This window comes from Uloborus diversus, chromosome 9, assembly GCF_026930045.1.
Source record: "Uloborus diversus isolate 005 chromosome 9, Udiv.v.3.1, whole genome shotgun sequence".
Taxonomy (NCBI): domain Eukaryota; kingdom Metazoa; phylum Arthropoda; class Arachnida; order Araneae; family Uloboridae; genus Uloborus; species Uloborus diversus.
Window position 1 is genome coordinate 114,264,204 of NC_072739.1, and position 16,695 is coordinate 114,280,898.

General features: G+C 33.0%; 1 protein-coding gene across 1 annotated transcript in view; it reads left to right on the plus strand.

Moving 5' to 3' along the window:
* LOC129229462 (high affinity copper uptake protein 1-like) overlaps positions 1-16,391 on the plus strand; it is a 55,814-nt gene extending 39,423 nt beyond the window's left edge. The window contains exons 2-5 of the mRNA XM_054863776.1: positions 4,565-4,887; positions 5,940-6,006; positions 13,471-13,639; positions 15,960-16,391. Of these exons, the coding sequence (XP_054719751.1) occupies positions 4,597-4,887; positions 5,940-6,006; positions 13,471-13,639; positions 15,960-16,161 (729 nt within the window). The 5' untranslated portion in view covers positions 4,565-4,596 and the 3' untranslated portion in view covers positions 16,162-16,391. The remainder of the gene's footprint in view (positions 1-4,564; positions 4,888-5,939; positions 6,007-13,470; positions 13,640-15,959) is intronic.
* Positions 16,392-16,695: the final 304 nt, after the last annotated feature.

Consider the following 16,695-nt stretch of genomic DNA (forward strand, 5'->3'; position numbering starts at 1 on the left):
TGCTTTTCTTCTTCTTTATAATCACTGTACAACCGAATTAGTTGGTTAATTTGCTTAGAACTGGCTGAATGCCTCTTTTATATGTCATTGTCTTTGAGGAATACAAATATATACACATATATAATTTTTAAATGTTTCTTTTTCTCCACAAATTAAAAAAAGTGCTGTCACCGCTTGTTCTCAGTATTTATGATTATCACTAAGTTTGGTTGACTTTGGAATGTTAAAGAAAATTTACGAAAAAAATGGATAAGTCAAGCTGAAAGTCAATGGAAATTTTAAGAATCCAAAAAGATTGCTCGCTTTAAGCGGGGTTTGCTCGTTAAAAGTGAGTTATGCTCCCCAAGGCTTAACATTGTAGCAACAAAGTATTTCTGATTTCCTGGCTAAAATCCGTGTTCTTGTTAAATCAGTGCTTGTTATCTGCCAGTTCGACTGTACAGTTAACGGCCGATTTAACAGTGGGACTCTGGTGACTTGGTGCTTGAACTTGGACAAGCTTATTTACGCTTGGATTGACATTCGTAGATTGGAAAAACGCCTATAATCATTATCACAACGCAAACTGGCTTTCTGCATCCCTGCATACAAAAAGAATTGTTTCAGTCTCGGTGAATTGAAAGTCACCTTACCAGAGCCAGGGTATGCAAATCCTTTGGCACCACGTAGAATATTTTTTTCAAATCGAGAGTTCGTAAAACCAAATAGCATCGTTTCAATAAAATATTTTTATTCGAACCGGTAAATTTCCGTGAAATCGTAAGTGTTCGAAAATTGGAGGTTCGTAAAATTGAGTATCAACTGCATAGCTACTTTGCGGACGGACGTGTTGGCGCTGTAGTTCACCCAAAGTGATGCTGGTTTAGCCATGACCTACAAAGCAAGGAAAAGTAGTTATTTTGTTTAATTCAATAATTGAGTCGATTCCGAATAGCAGGAATTCCACTTCGTCAAGGATTTTTTTGGACATATACAAATCTCGTAAAATTTTGCCCTGAATTTACCAACACTCAATTCACTTAATTTCCATCAAAAGGTCTTTGCATCAGCAATGCTCTAAATCGTATTTTTGAATTTAGAAAAATATGCAAAGAACATGATTTTAGACATCTGATTCCGAAGCGCAGGAAATCCGCTTCGTGATGTTCTTTCAGACCACCTATAAATCTCGTAAAATTTTCCCCTGAATTTACTAGCATTCAATTATAGTGCCTAGAAGGACCCCTTCTAGGCACTACAATTCAATCCCTTTTTTGTCTTTACATTCAGCAAGGCTCTTAATTGTATTCATTTTTGAATTTCGAAAAATATGCACAGAACAAGATTTCAGCCATTTGATTCCGAAGCGTAGGGAATCCGTTTCGTGATTGAAATTCTTTTAGACCATCTATAAATCTCGTAAAACTTGCCCCTGGATTCGGTATATTTACTGAGTATTCAATTCACTTAATTTGCATCGAATGTCTTTACACCAGCAAGGCTCTAAACTGTATTTCTTCTTGAATTTAGAAAAATATGCTAAGAACAAGATTTTAGCCATCTGATTCCAAAGCGCAAGAAATCCGCTTCGTGAAGTTCTTTTAAACCATTTAAAAATCTCGTAAAATTTTCCCCTGAATTTACTAGCATTCAATTCACTCAATTTGCATCGGATGTCTCTACTCCAGCAAGGTTCTAAATTATATTCATTCTTAAATTTAGAAAAATATGCACAGAACAAAATTTTAGCCATCTGATTCCGAAGCGCAGGAAATCCGCTTCGTGAAGTTCATTTAGATATCTATAAATCTTGCGACATGCGTTGTTGTCATCTTAAATGTGCGCATTTACAAAATAGAATTCCCGGTGCGTGTGTGAAAAAATACTTTTGTTTTTCGAACTATGCCTTCCTTCGTCGTGCGGAACAAATGGCTTTGATTCCACCATCGCTTTCTTAACATACTTTGTTAGCATAGAATAAGAGGTTAGGGAGATAAAGCGTGAGATCTATCTTTTTATGCAGGTCATGGTTGACATGAGAGTCATCTTTTTTTCATTTTTATATGGGATCACAATAAAATCCCAAAAGCTTTTTACAATGCTTACTTGAGCAATATACCATGATTGGTGAGTATTCGGTTACTTAATTGCGTTTTAATGGTATTTTTTTCAGTCATCATTTGGACATAATGAGAGAAGAAATAAATTTAACCCTTTCAGGACCATAAGCTCTGGAGTAGGCTATTGAATCTTGCTGTGAAAAACACAAAGCAATACTCGAAATCAGTTTTTTAAATGTTGTCAAAAACAATGAAAAATATAGTGATTGCAAAGTTAATGCTTTTAACAAAAGATAACAAACTAATTTTTAGGTTAAACTTATTCAATGTGAATTGCGCTTTTGAACTGATGATTTGACTTGAATAAAAAACATTACTCGAAAACCTGCATTATTTTGAAATGTTTAAAATGCCCAAAATACACAAATATATGCTTGCTTAAGCTTAGTTTTGAAATTAATATGTTAAATATATTAACGAAACTTACTCTATAATTACCATTATTTTTCATTGTTTTTGGCAATTGAGAAGCAGATGTATTTTAACTTAAATTTATTTATTTATACAAATACAAAACAATTCATCACTTGCGTCACACAAAAGAGTTGCGGATCAGAATTTTAAAACCCTCGCATAAAAAGGCTCACTTCCCAAAAACAAAAAGTGCAGCAGGATTTGTTGGTGTTAAGAAAACAGAATTTTAATACTTCAACTTCAGGTACTTCTCTTTATTATGGATAGATTGAGAGATAAAATTTTGTACATTGTGTCCAAGGCGGCACTCTTTGAGAGTATCTGAAGACGAGAAATTTGACTTTATGGCTTTTTGTTAACGAAGTAAATCATGTTTCATTTTTCCAAGGGCGGATCCAGAAATTTTTCAAGAAGGAAACGATTAGTTCTTTAAAAACTTACCTCTTGCTACATATCTGATTTACACATATTTGGGAAGGGAGAGAAAGACTTTCTCATAATATTTATTAACACAACTAAAATATTGTAGTTCGGCCGAATCTGGGAGGCAGGAAGCCCCCGAAATTATTCCTTTCCTTTTCAGTTACCAAATCTATTCCAAAATTGTGTATTTCACGTATTATTATTATTATTTTTTGAACTTCAGTTTCTGAAAATTACCGGATTAAAATCTCTAAAGCCCATATTTTCCCCTTACACAACCTATGATGGTTTACTATCACGTCTTAACGACTAAAATTCTGCGAAATATACTGGGGAAGGCCCCTAAACCTCTCCTACTCCATACATTACCAAAGATCGTCTAAAATTGTATTTAACTTCCATCCTCGTGATGTGCTGGGGTGTAAATTGAGACTTCTATTTTCGTCCTTTCTACCGAAAATTTATCATTAATACCTCTGCTAGAACTTAGTTTTCTGAGTAGCACAGGTCATCATCTAATTTTTTTAAACCTCATTGGGATTTGCAAGATCTTAAGTTTAAATAATTCAAATTAAAGACTTTTTTCCAAAAAAAAAAAAAGGAAGTTTGAATTTTTGGCATCTTGAATTCAAATTATGTTTTTCGCAATCACGAGCGTGTGAGGTGTGTGTGTGTTTACGCGTGCTCTTGTATGTACGTGCGTGTGTGTGTATGCCCGTGCGTGTGACTGTAGGTGTTCATGCGTGTGTGTATGTAGGCGTATGTGTGTGGGATATGGACGCAACCTGGAGACGATGCTCGCTAGAGGAGCAGCATCGGGAGGGGTCCGTCGACGGTGGTGCTGCAGAGGAAGGCGGGGGGGGGGGAATAAAATCATAGGACGCCAAAAACAGTCAAATGAGAACAATAAGCAATTCGTGATTGCTCAAAAAATCATTAACACCATGGTTCAGGAGTGTTAGTGATTCGAAATTTTCGAAGATTTCGGGTTGCCATTTCCGAAAATTTTGCATTATTAAAAAGAACACCTTTTAAATTGTTTTTCTCCCCCAATAATTTTTGTATGTATATTTGAAGAGGTTTTACGTGTGTGGTGTATAAATGGGAGGGGTGTGGGCAGCTTCCTTATAGTATCCGAAAATTTCACTGTCTTCAGAAAATTTTACTCGAGGGTTGAAGAAACTTTTCAAAAAAGTTGCCTGTCAACTAGGTGACTGGCGTTTTTCGTTTGTCTTCACTCAAAGCAACTTATGCCTTTAGTTAGTTTTCTTCTGATAAGCCGAAGTTATTCGAGCAGCTGCTCCACAACGCTGTTCAAACTGAACCGAGTTGACTCAACCAGTTTACTAGCGTGTGGAATAAACTCTTAGCAATGCCTCGATGAGTTGAATGAACTAAAAAGTTGACTCAACGCATCGGGATGGGAATGGTTGCGACATATGTGCCTGGCGTGCCTGACAAGCTTTACTTTCGTGTGAAGGATGCTGGGTGTTTCCTTCACTTTTTTACCTGGTTATACATTGTGATAACCAGATGTTAGAAGACATGATTCAGTTAAGTTGCCTCGTGTTAAGTAGGCATAACATATCTTTTTTTTTTTTTTAAACTATTTTTGACGTTGATTTCAGATCTACTTAACTCCACACCTTAACGCACCGCCATGGATCACAGCCACCATCACGAACACATGAACCACCATTCCATGGACAATGGAAGCAGTGACGTTAATTCCATTTTCAACACTCTTCCTGCTACCACAGCTGCGACCATACTGCAAGCTGTTATGACCACGATGATGGCTCAGGACTCTCCGCACAAGCACCATCATTCTGCGATGGAAACCACTCATGACAGTCATTCTTCGAGCTTCAATGCTATTGGAGATCATTCTTCGCACACTGCAGATGTCCATTCAGCACACGTGTCTAGTGGAGGCCACGGAGACATGCCGGTATAATTTTTCATTTCTACATTCTATTTAGTCAAAATGAATGCGAAATGGTCGAATAAATGTTGTTTAATTGAGAAGTACTAATCAAAACACACGTCATCTCCATTATTCTTAAATTAGGACGTGTCTCCATTTGATTGGATCTGGTGGACATGGTTTTCTTTGATTAAAATCGTAATGGACATATTTGTTTGTGAAGAAATTAAGAACCTAAAAACATTCCACCAGGCATCCACCAAAATCTGAACAGCAAGTAGCACAAAACTTGACAGTTCCAGGTCACGTGACCAAAATAAGGGACTGTCATTGAAATTTTCAAGAGAGTTGTTTAAGGCAGCGATAGGCAGCATAAAAAACTTCCGATCTAATTTCCAAGTTTGGCGAACACTAAAATGGAGAGGGCTGATCTTCTCCATCCTCCCCCCACCCCCGTGCCACTGCTAAAACCCCGTTCAAAACAGTTATTCCCTCTTTAAAAATTTGTAAAACATTCGTATCAAGGTTTATCTGCAAATCCATTGTAACTCTTGTGGACATTTCTCAAAAGCAAAAGGAAAAGAATTTTTTCTTGAAAATTAACAATTGTGCCACTTTCAACGATTATAAAAAATATTATACAGTGTACAAATAACTTTTAAGAATTAACTTCCGAATTTTTTCCAGAAAGTGGTACTGATATATATTTTTTCTTTGACAAAATACATGGTCCTGAATGCTCTAGCGATAGGACCAAAAACAGGCTCAAGATCGCTGTTTAAGGGGTATATGCCTGGGTCCATGGCTAGTTTACTGGCGTTCGGGAATCGGACATAGATAGATAAATAGGTACATACGCTCAGTTTTTAATTATGTAAGATAATGGATTATGTTTTATAAATATTTTTTTATGCATCATGTGTGATGCTTTGTTTATTGTAAAAGTTCAATGCAAATTTCATAACTTACCATCTTTTGCCTTTTCTTGACGATTTTAACTACTCCATTGTATATGTTTGCATTTATTATAGCAGACTTGTTTTGTTTTTTCTGATACATTTTCTTTTTCTCTATAGATGCATTTTCACTTTGGAATAGATACTGTAATTTTATTTAAAGAATGGACTACCACAACTACTGAAGGTTTCTCCTTTTATTACTCTTTTATAGTAAAAATAGTTGATGTTGAACCAATTTTATTGAGCTGTAAATTACTACGATTTATTTGAAACCAGATTTATTACCTTTTTCCTCAAAAAAAGCCGTAAAAAAGTTTCTAACTTTAAGAAAAGAGTCTTCAAAAAATCCTGTATGATATCAACAAAATGTCTGCATTTCAAAAACTACGCATGTGCCATGCTACCAGACCTTTCCCTCAAGAGGCTCCAAATCTTGCCTAAAGGCGAAATAAAATAAATAAGTAAATAAAACGAAAAAACTCTTGAAATTAGTTCCCTTTAGTTCAAAATTAAGTAAGTGTTGCAAAAGATATCAATTGAACTAAGTAAAGTACGAGGCATGTTTTTAAAGTTAGTACCGTTTTGAAATAAAAAAAAAGTACAGATTGAGCAATGAAATTTATTGGAAAAGAATCTACCACCCTTATGCTATTTTTCGACATTACTTCCGTGATGTTTCAAGCATTTGTCATAGCGTGGTACAGAGGTTTTCGTAAACTATTCGTAGAAAGTTGCCGCCTGTTCAACCATGAGGAGTTTTACAGGGCTTTCGCTGGGACCTTTTTGAATATCCTCCGGGACTGCCTCGACCTCGGTCACAGCAACTTTCATTTGTTTCGGCATCTAAAGTCTTTCCTTGGCGGTCGATGGCACAACAACAATGATGAACTCAGAGAACATGTTACCCCATGATTGACTACACAGGCGACAACTTTCTACGAATAGGTATGCAAAAACCTGTACCACGCTATGACAAATGCGTGGAAAATCACGGGAGCAATGTCAAAAAATAGCATAAGGGAGATAGAACAAAGAAATTTATTGCACAAAGCTCTATCTGTACTTGTCCTTTTTTTATTTCAAAACGATACTTACTTTAAAAACATGCCTCGTATTTTACGAATCTATGTCGCATCATAAGATGTTAAAGTAAGTAAAACAGATCGCGAGTTTTTGCTATAACAATTAAGGGTAGTGTAAAAGCTTGTCTTGTAAAATTACAGATCCCTATATGTCCCTTTTTGAAAATTTATATAGCATACCTTTATTTGGGGGCAAAGTGGATCAAGTGCCAAAGTAAAAGTCTTAGCTGTATTGCAGAAACCGTGTTGCTTTATTTGTATGTTTTAAGGAAGAGTTGTATTGCATTTTTTAATTTCATGCACCTAATGAATATTATAGTCTCTGTAAAAAGAAGCCATATTTAGAATAATTAAAATATTAATCTTGTTGAGACTGAAAAATATTTTTCCATATATTACTATGTGTTTTAATGTTAACTTTACTTTTCACTAAAAGTTCAGTTTTTAAGTGGTGACTTAAAGTAATATTTACAACAAAACTTTTTTTCTTTCCTTTTTTTTCTTTGCTTATTTTCAGGAATAAAAAATAAAATCATCTGTAAGTTTATAGTCTATATTCAAATTACTCTTGTGTCAATAAATAGACATATTTTATCCTTCAACTCTTGATTTAGTGTGATAATTTTTTCTGTATCTTAAAGTGTAGAGCGCATACAAATGAAAGCAATTGTTTTGCAAAATAAAAGCAGATAAAAGGAAAGAAATATCTTATTTCAAAATCAAGCATAAGGCATAACATTATGGTTACATTATTGATTCTCATTAAATTCTTGTACTGTTTTATTTTTTAAAAAATGCTTTTTGTTTTCTTTGATAACATGGTTTATACTTTAGTATTAGATGGAACTGATCTGTTTCCTTCTCTCTCCATCGAAAAAATAAAAAAATATTTTAGTACAACTTTTGCTAGGGAACTGCCCTTGATGTATTAAAAGTACATATCATGTTTAATTAGTTCAATTTTGTCATGCATCATTATATACTAATTTTACTAATTTCCAAAAAAAAAAAATAAATAAATAAATAAATAAATAAAAAAGTTTGCTTTTTATATGTTGTGAGATTGTGAGGAGCACTTAAGCATGTAAGTAAATACAACCAGTTTTGAGATCAAAGTTACCATTCAAAACCAATTTGTACTAAAGTTTGCTATGAAGAGATATCGCACATTTGAAAAAAGAGTGCTACAATACAAAGAAATGAATTTTACAGGAGTAGCGCTTGAAGTTGAACTCTTCATGCAATTTGTATTTGAAAAATTAAGTTTGTTGTGCTCTCCAAGTAGCGCTGCAAGTAACGACGCTACTGTAGTAGGTACATTTTTTAGTAGTTTGTAGTGTAGCGCACTACTTTTAAAAAAAGTAGTGTAGTGAGTAGTTCGATACAGAAAATAGTAGTTTGTAGCGATTTGTGGAATCTACTTTTAAAAACTTTCAAAAAAAAAAAAAAAAGAATCAAGATTCAAACGAATATGCCTGGCGCAAATTTTATACAAGTATATCAGCGGATGCAATGAGAAATAAGACTCATAAAAATACCAGCTGATCGCATACCTCAGGCATATCAATTGGACGCCATACGTTCTATCTGTTTGGCGCTATTATTTTGTTTGGCATCGTAATTTTAATATTTCGCCAATATTTGTATTGAATAGAGCTTGACTTAAAGAGAAAGAAAAAAAAAAAACAGTCGATTCCAATTAATAGGACCACATTAGGACGGGACCATTTGGGTCCTAATAACCGGCTGGTCCGATTAAGCGAACATTGCCTACGTAGCTTAACCGAGCATGCTAAGCACAAAACATATAAATACCCTTATGATTATTGTGAGCCCCATATATATGGTAAGCATACAAAAAAGAAAACCTGCTGTTTACGAAATTTTTCCATTAAAAAATAAAGAAAAGCGAATAATCTTTTTACACTCGTCCCCCAGACCGATACATGCGGTTTTAGTTATTCCTTCCAGTGATTATCGATTCAATTCAACAACCAGAAGTAACTAAAAATGTGAGAGTGAAAAAATAAGTGCTAAAAAGAACTAATAGATCATTGAAAATTTCCAATGAAATATAAACTTTGTTTTCACAACTAAATTGAAGAAACACTGAAATTTTGATTTATATTGAAACCGTGCCGATATGAAATTGGAGTTTCGTTAACCATTTTTTTCCTGTAAATTTTTCTGGCTTTAATTGAAAGCTACACGGGACCATTATTAATTTTATTTCACTTACTATTAAGTTCGTTGACGCACTTGAAACTCGCTTCAAAAGTGGGCGATTTGTATTATTTTTTTCCCAATTTGATCTCATGTTCCTTGGGATTTATTTTGGTTCTTTAAGATTTGTTCCGAATAAGCGGCTGGTTCGATTAATTGGTGATCCAATTAAGCGGATTCCACTGTGTATGAATTAGCGGTAACCGCCAATTTAGTAACTTTTTTTTTTTTTTTTTGGCTGCCGAGAATGTCCCGTGGATGAACGGTTTAGATTTCAAAGCGATTGTTGTTCCAATACTGTGAATGCACTTATTTTCGCCAAAATGAAGATATCGGCGATTTCTTCGTGAATTTTATATGAACATACCGAAAGCTGAAAAACAAACATTTTTTGCGTGTTTAAATTTTCGTGATGACGACGGGCAAGCAAAAATTGAAGTCTCGCGAAAATAAGTACTTTTAGAGTATTCACCAAATCAAGAAGCTAGTGTAGGATGATATTGAACTGCCCTGGGCTTCTTACAATAAGTACGAGTATTACAGTGTTACATAAAAGTATGATAACGGAAATGTTTGGGGAAAAAAAGAAATTTTAGTAATATTTCTTAGTAATATTCCACGTTCAGATGAGCTAGTTTATCAATCTAAATCTTTTTTCAATCTATCCTCAAACGGTATGTAGGGTGTCGGTATTAGGGGGTGTTGGTTTTAGGATGCTTCCCCCCCTTAAAAAAAATTCCCCCCAAAAAAAATCGAAAGTTGATTTTTCAAGTCGCACACACTCTTATATTTTTCCTTTTACATCAAAAGAATTGTAAAAAAAAAAAGTTTCATATAATCCGAACATATGCAAACCATGCCGACTTACGTTTGAAAATGTGAACCAGCACTTGTAATGCTCGGTGAAATAAAATAAATAACTTTTTTAGAAACTCGAAATCTCTGTTGATAAAACGTTGCCCCCATACCACACATGCACCTGTAAAAACATTTATTCGAATTAAAAAGCATTGAGGTATCCCACACTTGGCTTAAAATTTATAATTTTCTTCAAAAAAAAATTTTTTCTATACATTTTTTAAAAAAATGTGAGATAAATTTTGCGAAATTATATCAAGACGAAAAATTTAGCATTAAACAGAAATTTTTGCTCTCCTATAATATTTAGTCCAGATATCTTTCCGGATATCTGTTGAGATGTCTAGATATCTGTGACGCACATAGCGCCTGACTATTCAACCAATTTCAATGAAATTTGGCACAGAATTAGCTTGTAGCATAAGGGCGTGCACCTCCAAGCGATTTTTCGACAATTCGATTTTTTTCTTTTTCTATTCCACTTTTAAGAACTTTTTACCGAGAAAATTATCATAATATGGACGAGTAAATTAACCAAATTATCATAACGTAGAACCGTAACATGGGCGAGCAAATTGGCAGGAAATTCATCATCCATTATTTGTAAATAGACAGGCGATACAAATGACCTTTTAATTTTCTACTACTGGCAAAGCCGTGCGGGTAGTGCCAGTTATAAATATTAGACCATGTGTGTAATGTCTAAATGTTTTTAATTTAAGTAAATGTTTTGGTGGTACATATGGGGTATAGGGGCAACGTTTTATCAACAGAAATTTTGCGTTTCTAAAAAAAAGTTTTTTTTTTTTCGATTTGGCTTAGCATACAAGTGTTGGTTTACACTTTCAGACGCAAGTCGACACGGGTCACCGTTGTTCAAATTATATGAAACTTGTTTTGATATAAGAGGAAAAATATAAAGGGGTATGCGACTTCAAAATTCGACTGTCATTTTTTGTGGGACACCCTAGTGTGTATGCTTTTTATTCACTTATTTTTTGAAAAGTAGCAAAGTAGCGACTTCATTTCAAAAGTAGTTGTAGTTAACTACATTTGTGACAAAGTAGTTGTAGTTCACTACAAAAAAAAAAAATGTAGTTTTTCCAACCACTGATTTAAGACTGAAAGTTTCTTAGTTAAATTTTCAATGTTTTTCAAATAAAAATTTAATTTGATTATTGCAAAGCTATTAACATTAAGTGTGTGTTGTAGTTATGTTTTTTTGGGGGGGGGGGGGTAGGGACTGATTTACGGCAGGGCATTCAGGGCCCGGGCACCAAATTTCTGTCATCAATTTTTTTTAGGGACCAGTGTTCAGGTTCTCTAACGAAAGAAAAGAAAAAAAAATTGTCATTTGATAATTTTTTTATTAAATGAAGGCATATTAGCCAGTTGTTGTAGAGAACGATTATTTTCGCTATTGAAGAGTCCTTTTAATTAAGTGTCCTTTGTGCACTCATTTCTGATGGTAAATTATCTTTATTAGCTCTGTTATCAATAGAAGTAAGTTTGACCTAAAACTTGATTATGAGGACATTATAGATGAATTTACTACAAGAAAACAAAGGAGAAAATATATAAAGAATCATTGATGCACAGAAAGCACATTATGATTTACCTTTACCAATTGTATCATAGTTTTTCCATCTGCAACTGTAAAAAAAAATTTTTTTAACATGAAAACCATAAATCTATTTTAGATTTTTATTAAATGATTTCTTTGCAAAACATCTTAATTATTAACTTTTTTCGTATGAAATCGGTATTTTAAAGTTTTCTTTCTATCAAAATAATATCCAACACACTTACCATCATATTTTTTGTGGGGGGGGGGGGGGCACCATATTTGTCAGTGCTCGGGGCACGCAGGTGTGTAAATCGGTCCCTGGGGGGGGGGGGGGACATTACAAACATTGTTAAGTGAATGAAAAACAAATTGCTGAAAATTAAAAAGCTCTAAAATGTTTTATTTTATTTTTCATCTTGGTATATTTAGAAGGTACATTGGATGATGTTTCTAATGCTACAAACATTACTTCTCATAACTGATGGTTTAGGCATATGAGAAACTTTTGTTTTCTTTTTGACTCTTAGTTTGAATTGTTGTACAGTAAAACCTGTAAAGTTGACCACCCTTGTAAGTTGACTACCTGTCTACGGTGACCGCTTTTGTCAGGAACGGAATTAGTCCTATCTCATATAATGAAGGAAAACCTCTGTAACTTGACCACCTCTCTATCTTGACCACTAATGTACGCCAAATTGGTTTGGAGTATTATAAAAAATAAAAAAAAAAAAAAAAAAACCCCTTTGTAAGTTGACCACTTGGTTTATTTTTTAAAGCTTTCTTCAGCAAATTATTTTATTTTATTATTTATTTATTATTATTATTATTATTATTTCTTTTTTTTTTGGATAGCTTTCCAAAAATGTTTTTAATGCTTTGATGACAGACTAGCATTTTACTAACTAAACCAGCAGCATAAAGCTTATGCTGCTCTTTATTCTCCAAACTTGTTTTTCATTTGTTGTTCTATTTGAGATAGCTTTTTATACTCTGTTCAATGAAAATAGGTGTCAGTAGAAAAGTTCAAAGTCTTTTCTTTCGGTTGCAATATGTTGTGACAACACAGGAATGGTGCTAAAAAGAGCAGGCCCGGATCTATACATTTTGGGCCGCCCTGCAACAAAATATGTAGGGCCCCTCCCTAGTGGCCAGCAGTGTCTATTTGTAAAGTGAATAAGTCTTAGTGATAGTTTTTTTTTTTTTCAATTTTTTCTTCAATTTCTAGGGTTGTTAGCCCCTTTAAGGACGTGGGCCCCTCACACTGCAAGTACGTAGATCTGGGCCTGCTAATGAGTAAAGTTGCATGTTTCTGGTGCAAGGGATTAAGAGATAGGACATTTTAATTTTGCCTTTATGAACTGGGAGAGTCGCGCTTGTGCTATAAGTTGTACAAAAAAGGCTTGAAAAAGAAAGTTAGTTGAACTTGAGATTAATAAACAGTATGAAGTATTATATTAAAATTAATCGAAAGTGGAGAAAACCAGAGAAAATCAGCCAGCACATATGGAATTTCTAAAACTACAGTGTCTAATATAGTTAAAAACAAGGAAATAATAATAAAATTATTTGAATAGTATTTTTAATTATTGTTTTACTTTCATGAAAGTGAATTGAACAGAAAGAATAAGGGTAAATTACTCAAAAAATGAATACATGGTGCAAGAAATGACAAAAAATGAAAAAAAATCATTACCACCCTTTATAAGGTGACCACCTGTCTAAGTTGACCACCAAAATACCGCACTGCGAGTGGTCAACTTACACAGGTTTCACTGTACAACTAAAATCTTATAAATTTGTTGTTGCTGAAATTTTTCATTTGTATTTACATCGTGTTATTTTCAAATTTACTAGTTTAGAAATGCATTTTAAATTATTCTTCTTTTTAATTATTCATCATTTTTTACTTTCTTTTCAGGTTTAATAGGATCTGTGATTGGAATTTTTATTCTTGCTATGTTATATGAAGGGATCAAATTCTTTCGAGAATTTTTATTTAAAAAATATTTTACTTCACTGGAATATTCTTCAGTATCAGTTTTGGGAGATGACGGAAAACCTGTTACAGAAGTACACAAAGTTGCAAGGTGCTGTATTCATTATAATACATTTACTTTTACTTTTTGTATTGTACTTACTTTTTATTTTGTATGTTTGTGTTTTAATAGGTCAGATATTTCATTTCAATTGTTCTGTCACTTAATTACTTTTCAAGTACTAACTATTATCATTTTCAAATTTAAAAATTAATATTATGCTAATTGAATGAATCTAGTTTCCCGAGTGCTTTTTTTTCCGATGATTCTCTTACAGAACCTTTTTAAACATTCTATTTCCATATTTTAGTTATTTTGTTACCCTGTATGTATTGTTACATTTATTTTTCATACCTTTATTGTGAAATGTATGGTTTAAATCAAAGTCATGGAATCAGGTGTTCCCATCCTTCCAGACTTGTCACACCTCCTCCAAATGACATGCCCCCCCTCCCCCCCAAAGTGCGAGTCTACTAGGAAAGAGGCTAAAATATCCCAAAGTAACCCACTAAAAATGTTGACGGCACAGTCTGTGTCATGATGCACCACTCCACCCCACCACCATAGGTATCTCTGATATTTATTTCATTAAAATTTGGGAAGAAAAGATTTTTAAAATATTAAAATTATTTTGTTCATTAAAAAGTTCTGCTATTTTCCATTTTCATACCTATGAAAAATGAGATATTTTTACATCTGTGTTGGAAATCAGATTTTTCACATTTTTGATAATTATTAAACTTTATTAAAACAATAGTGAAATTTGTGTACATGTTTTTATTAAAACCTTAATTCAAAAATATTTAAATGAAATTCTGTGATCATTTTGAGTGGAAGTTTTCAAATGTCATTTTGTTAAATTCTGAACCTAATAAAATTTATTTAAAAAAAATAAGTCTCTCTTGAAATAGTTTTAAAATAAAATGTACAGCCCCCCCCCCCCCCCCCCCCCGATTTTTGATACTAAAATCTACTGTTTTTTGAAGTAAAATCTACTGTGTATGTTTCTGGCAAAAACGGTAGGTATGCATTAGGGAATGTAAAACTTTTTTCTGTTTATTTCTGAAAAAATTTTGCTAATTTGACTTGTGAAAATAATTTCTGAAAATTTTGTTTCAATAACAGTTTTTGTTTAAACTCTAAAAAAGCCATGTTTCTTTTTGCAAAAGCTTATTGATGACAAGCAACAAATAAGTATCAGCTTCAAGCTGAATTAAATCTAAACTCAATATTTTTACCAAGATGAATAATTATGTACATCTGTACTGTGATATTTGTATTCGTAAATGTTATATGATTTTAAATACCTCTTTTTTTTTCACTTGATCTTAATAATCTAATGATATCAGTAGTGTAGCCCCTGGAAAATAGGATGGGAGAACTTTTCATGTGTGTAAACTAAAAAGTTATAGTAGTAAAACCATTTAAAGATGTTAACTATGTTTCTATGTTTTTTTGAATTGGAATATTTCTAACATTCAAAAGAAATATTTATTGAGATATTTTTACAGTACAGTAAAATGACATTTTACTGTACTTTTTTTCAGCAGATGCCCAGCGTTTTAGTATCATCAAAAGTTTTTAAAAAATTTCTAAATGTTTATAATGTTTAATACTTTAGCATTAGCCAGTATCCACTGAACATTGAAACCATGTAACTAAATAAGATTAATGTAATTTTAACTTTCAGTACAGCAGTAAAATTGCACAAAGTATTTTCTATTTATTTATTTATTTTCATAGTATTAAATCTAAGTGTAAATGTCTGCAAAGTTTTTAAGGAGCAGTTCATTTCACAGATGATTGTTTTATGCAAAATTATGAACATAAAAACATTTTAATTTCTTTTGTTTTATTTTATGACAAAAAAATCTGAATAAAATTGTTGTCAATTTTGGATGAAAATCGTTCTTTCTGTCTTTGTTGCCTGGATTGTTTTTCCTTTCTATACATTCAATGTATTTATTCATGCTGATTTTTACCTAATTCGCAACTCCAAAGCTCGAATACACTACCTTGCGGTCATTAACAATACTAAAGAAAAAAGTAAAACATTTGTTCCACCTGTTTTCTTTAATTACAGGCTTCAAAGAGTTGTTGTGTAATGTAATTTCAAAGGAATAGAAAAGAAAGTTTCCCACAAACACGATGAAATATTATTGTCATTCATTAAGCTTCAAAGCAAGTTAAAAGTTACGGCATCTGTTTGTTTTACCTTTTTCATCCGCTATTAGACAGTGGCTGTAGCGCCCCATATAGTTTATTGGAGTTGGGAATAAGTGCATGGTGTAGTAGTTAGTGCTCACCAAAGTGGCACAAATGTAATAAATTATTATCTATTTTATTTATTTATTTATTTATTTATTTTTAGGAATCGTATGTTCAGCTGGCCTCACATGCTGCAAACTCTCATGCACGTAGTTCAAATGGTCCTAAGTTATTTTCTTATGCTAATATTTATGACTTATAACGTTTGGCTTTGTTTGGCAGTTGTAGCTGGAGCTGGTGTTGGTTACTTTCTATTTGGCTGGAGAAAAGCAACAGTGGTTGACATTACCGAACATTGTCATTGAAATTGGCTTCTAGAAAAATGTGCTTCATTCACACATTTCATTTATACATAAAAGGCTTTTGCCTTTTGTTGCCAAATGAGTATTAGAAATCTTAAAGAGATTATGATTGTTGAGAATCTCTGCTCACTGATTACTTTCACTGTGTAATTAACGAAATAATTCTTTATGTAAACTGCTTTCTGGAATTTTTTTTTTAACACAAGATGACATTATTTTGCTGAATACATTTATGTAAGGGACCTGTAGCATTCGCAACTCCAGAGCTCGAACATGCTACTTTGCAGTGATTAACAATACTAAAGAAAAAGGTAAAACATTCCATTCCACGTGTTTTCTTTGGGGTAAATTATAGGCTTCAGACAGTTAGTGATGTAATCTAATTTCAGAAGAATAGAAAAGAAAGCTTCCCACAAACACAATGAAAAAATACTGTCATTCTCTAAGCGTCAAAAAGGTAATAAGTTATGGCATGCGTTTGTTTTAACCTTTTTCATCTGCCATTAGACAGTGACTGCAGCACCCCCTATAGTTTAT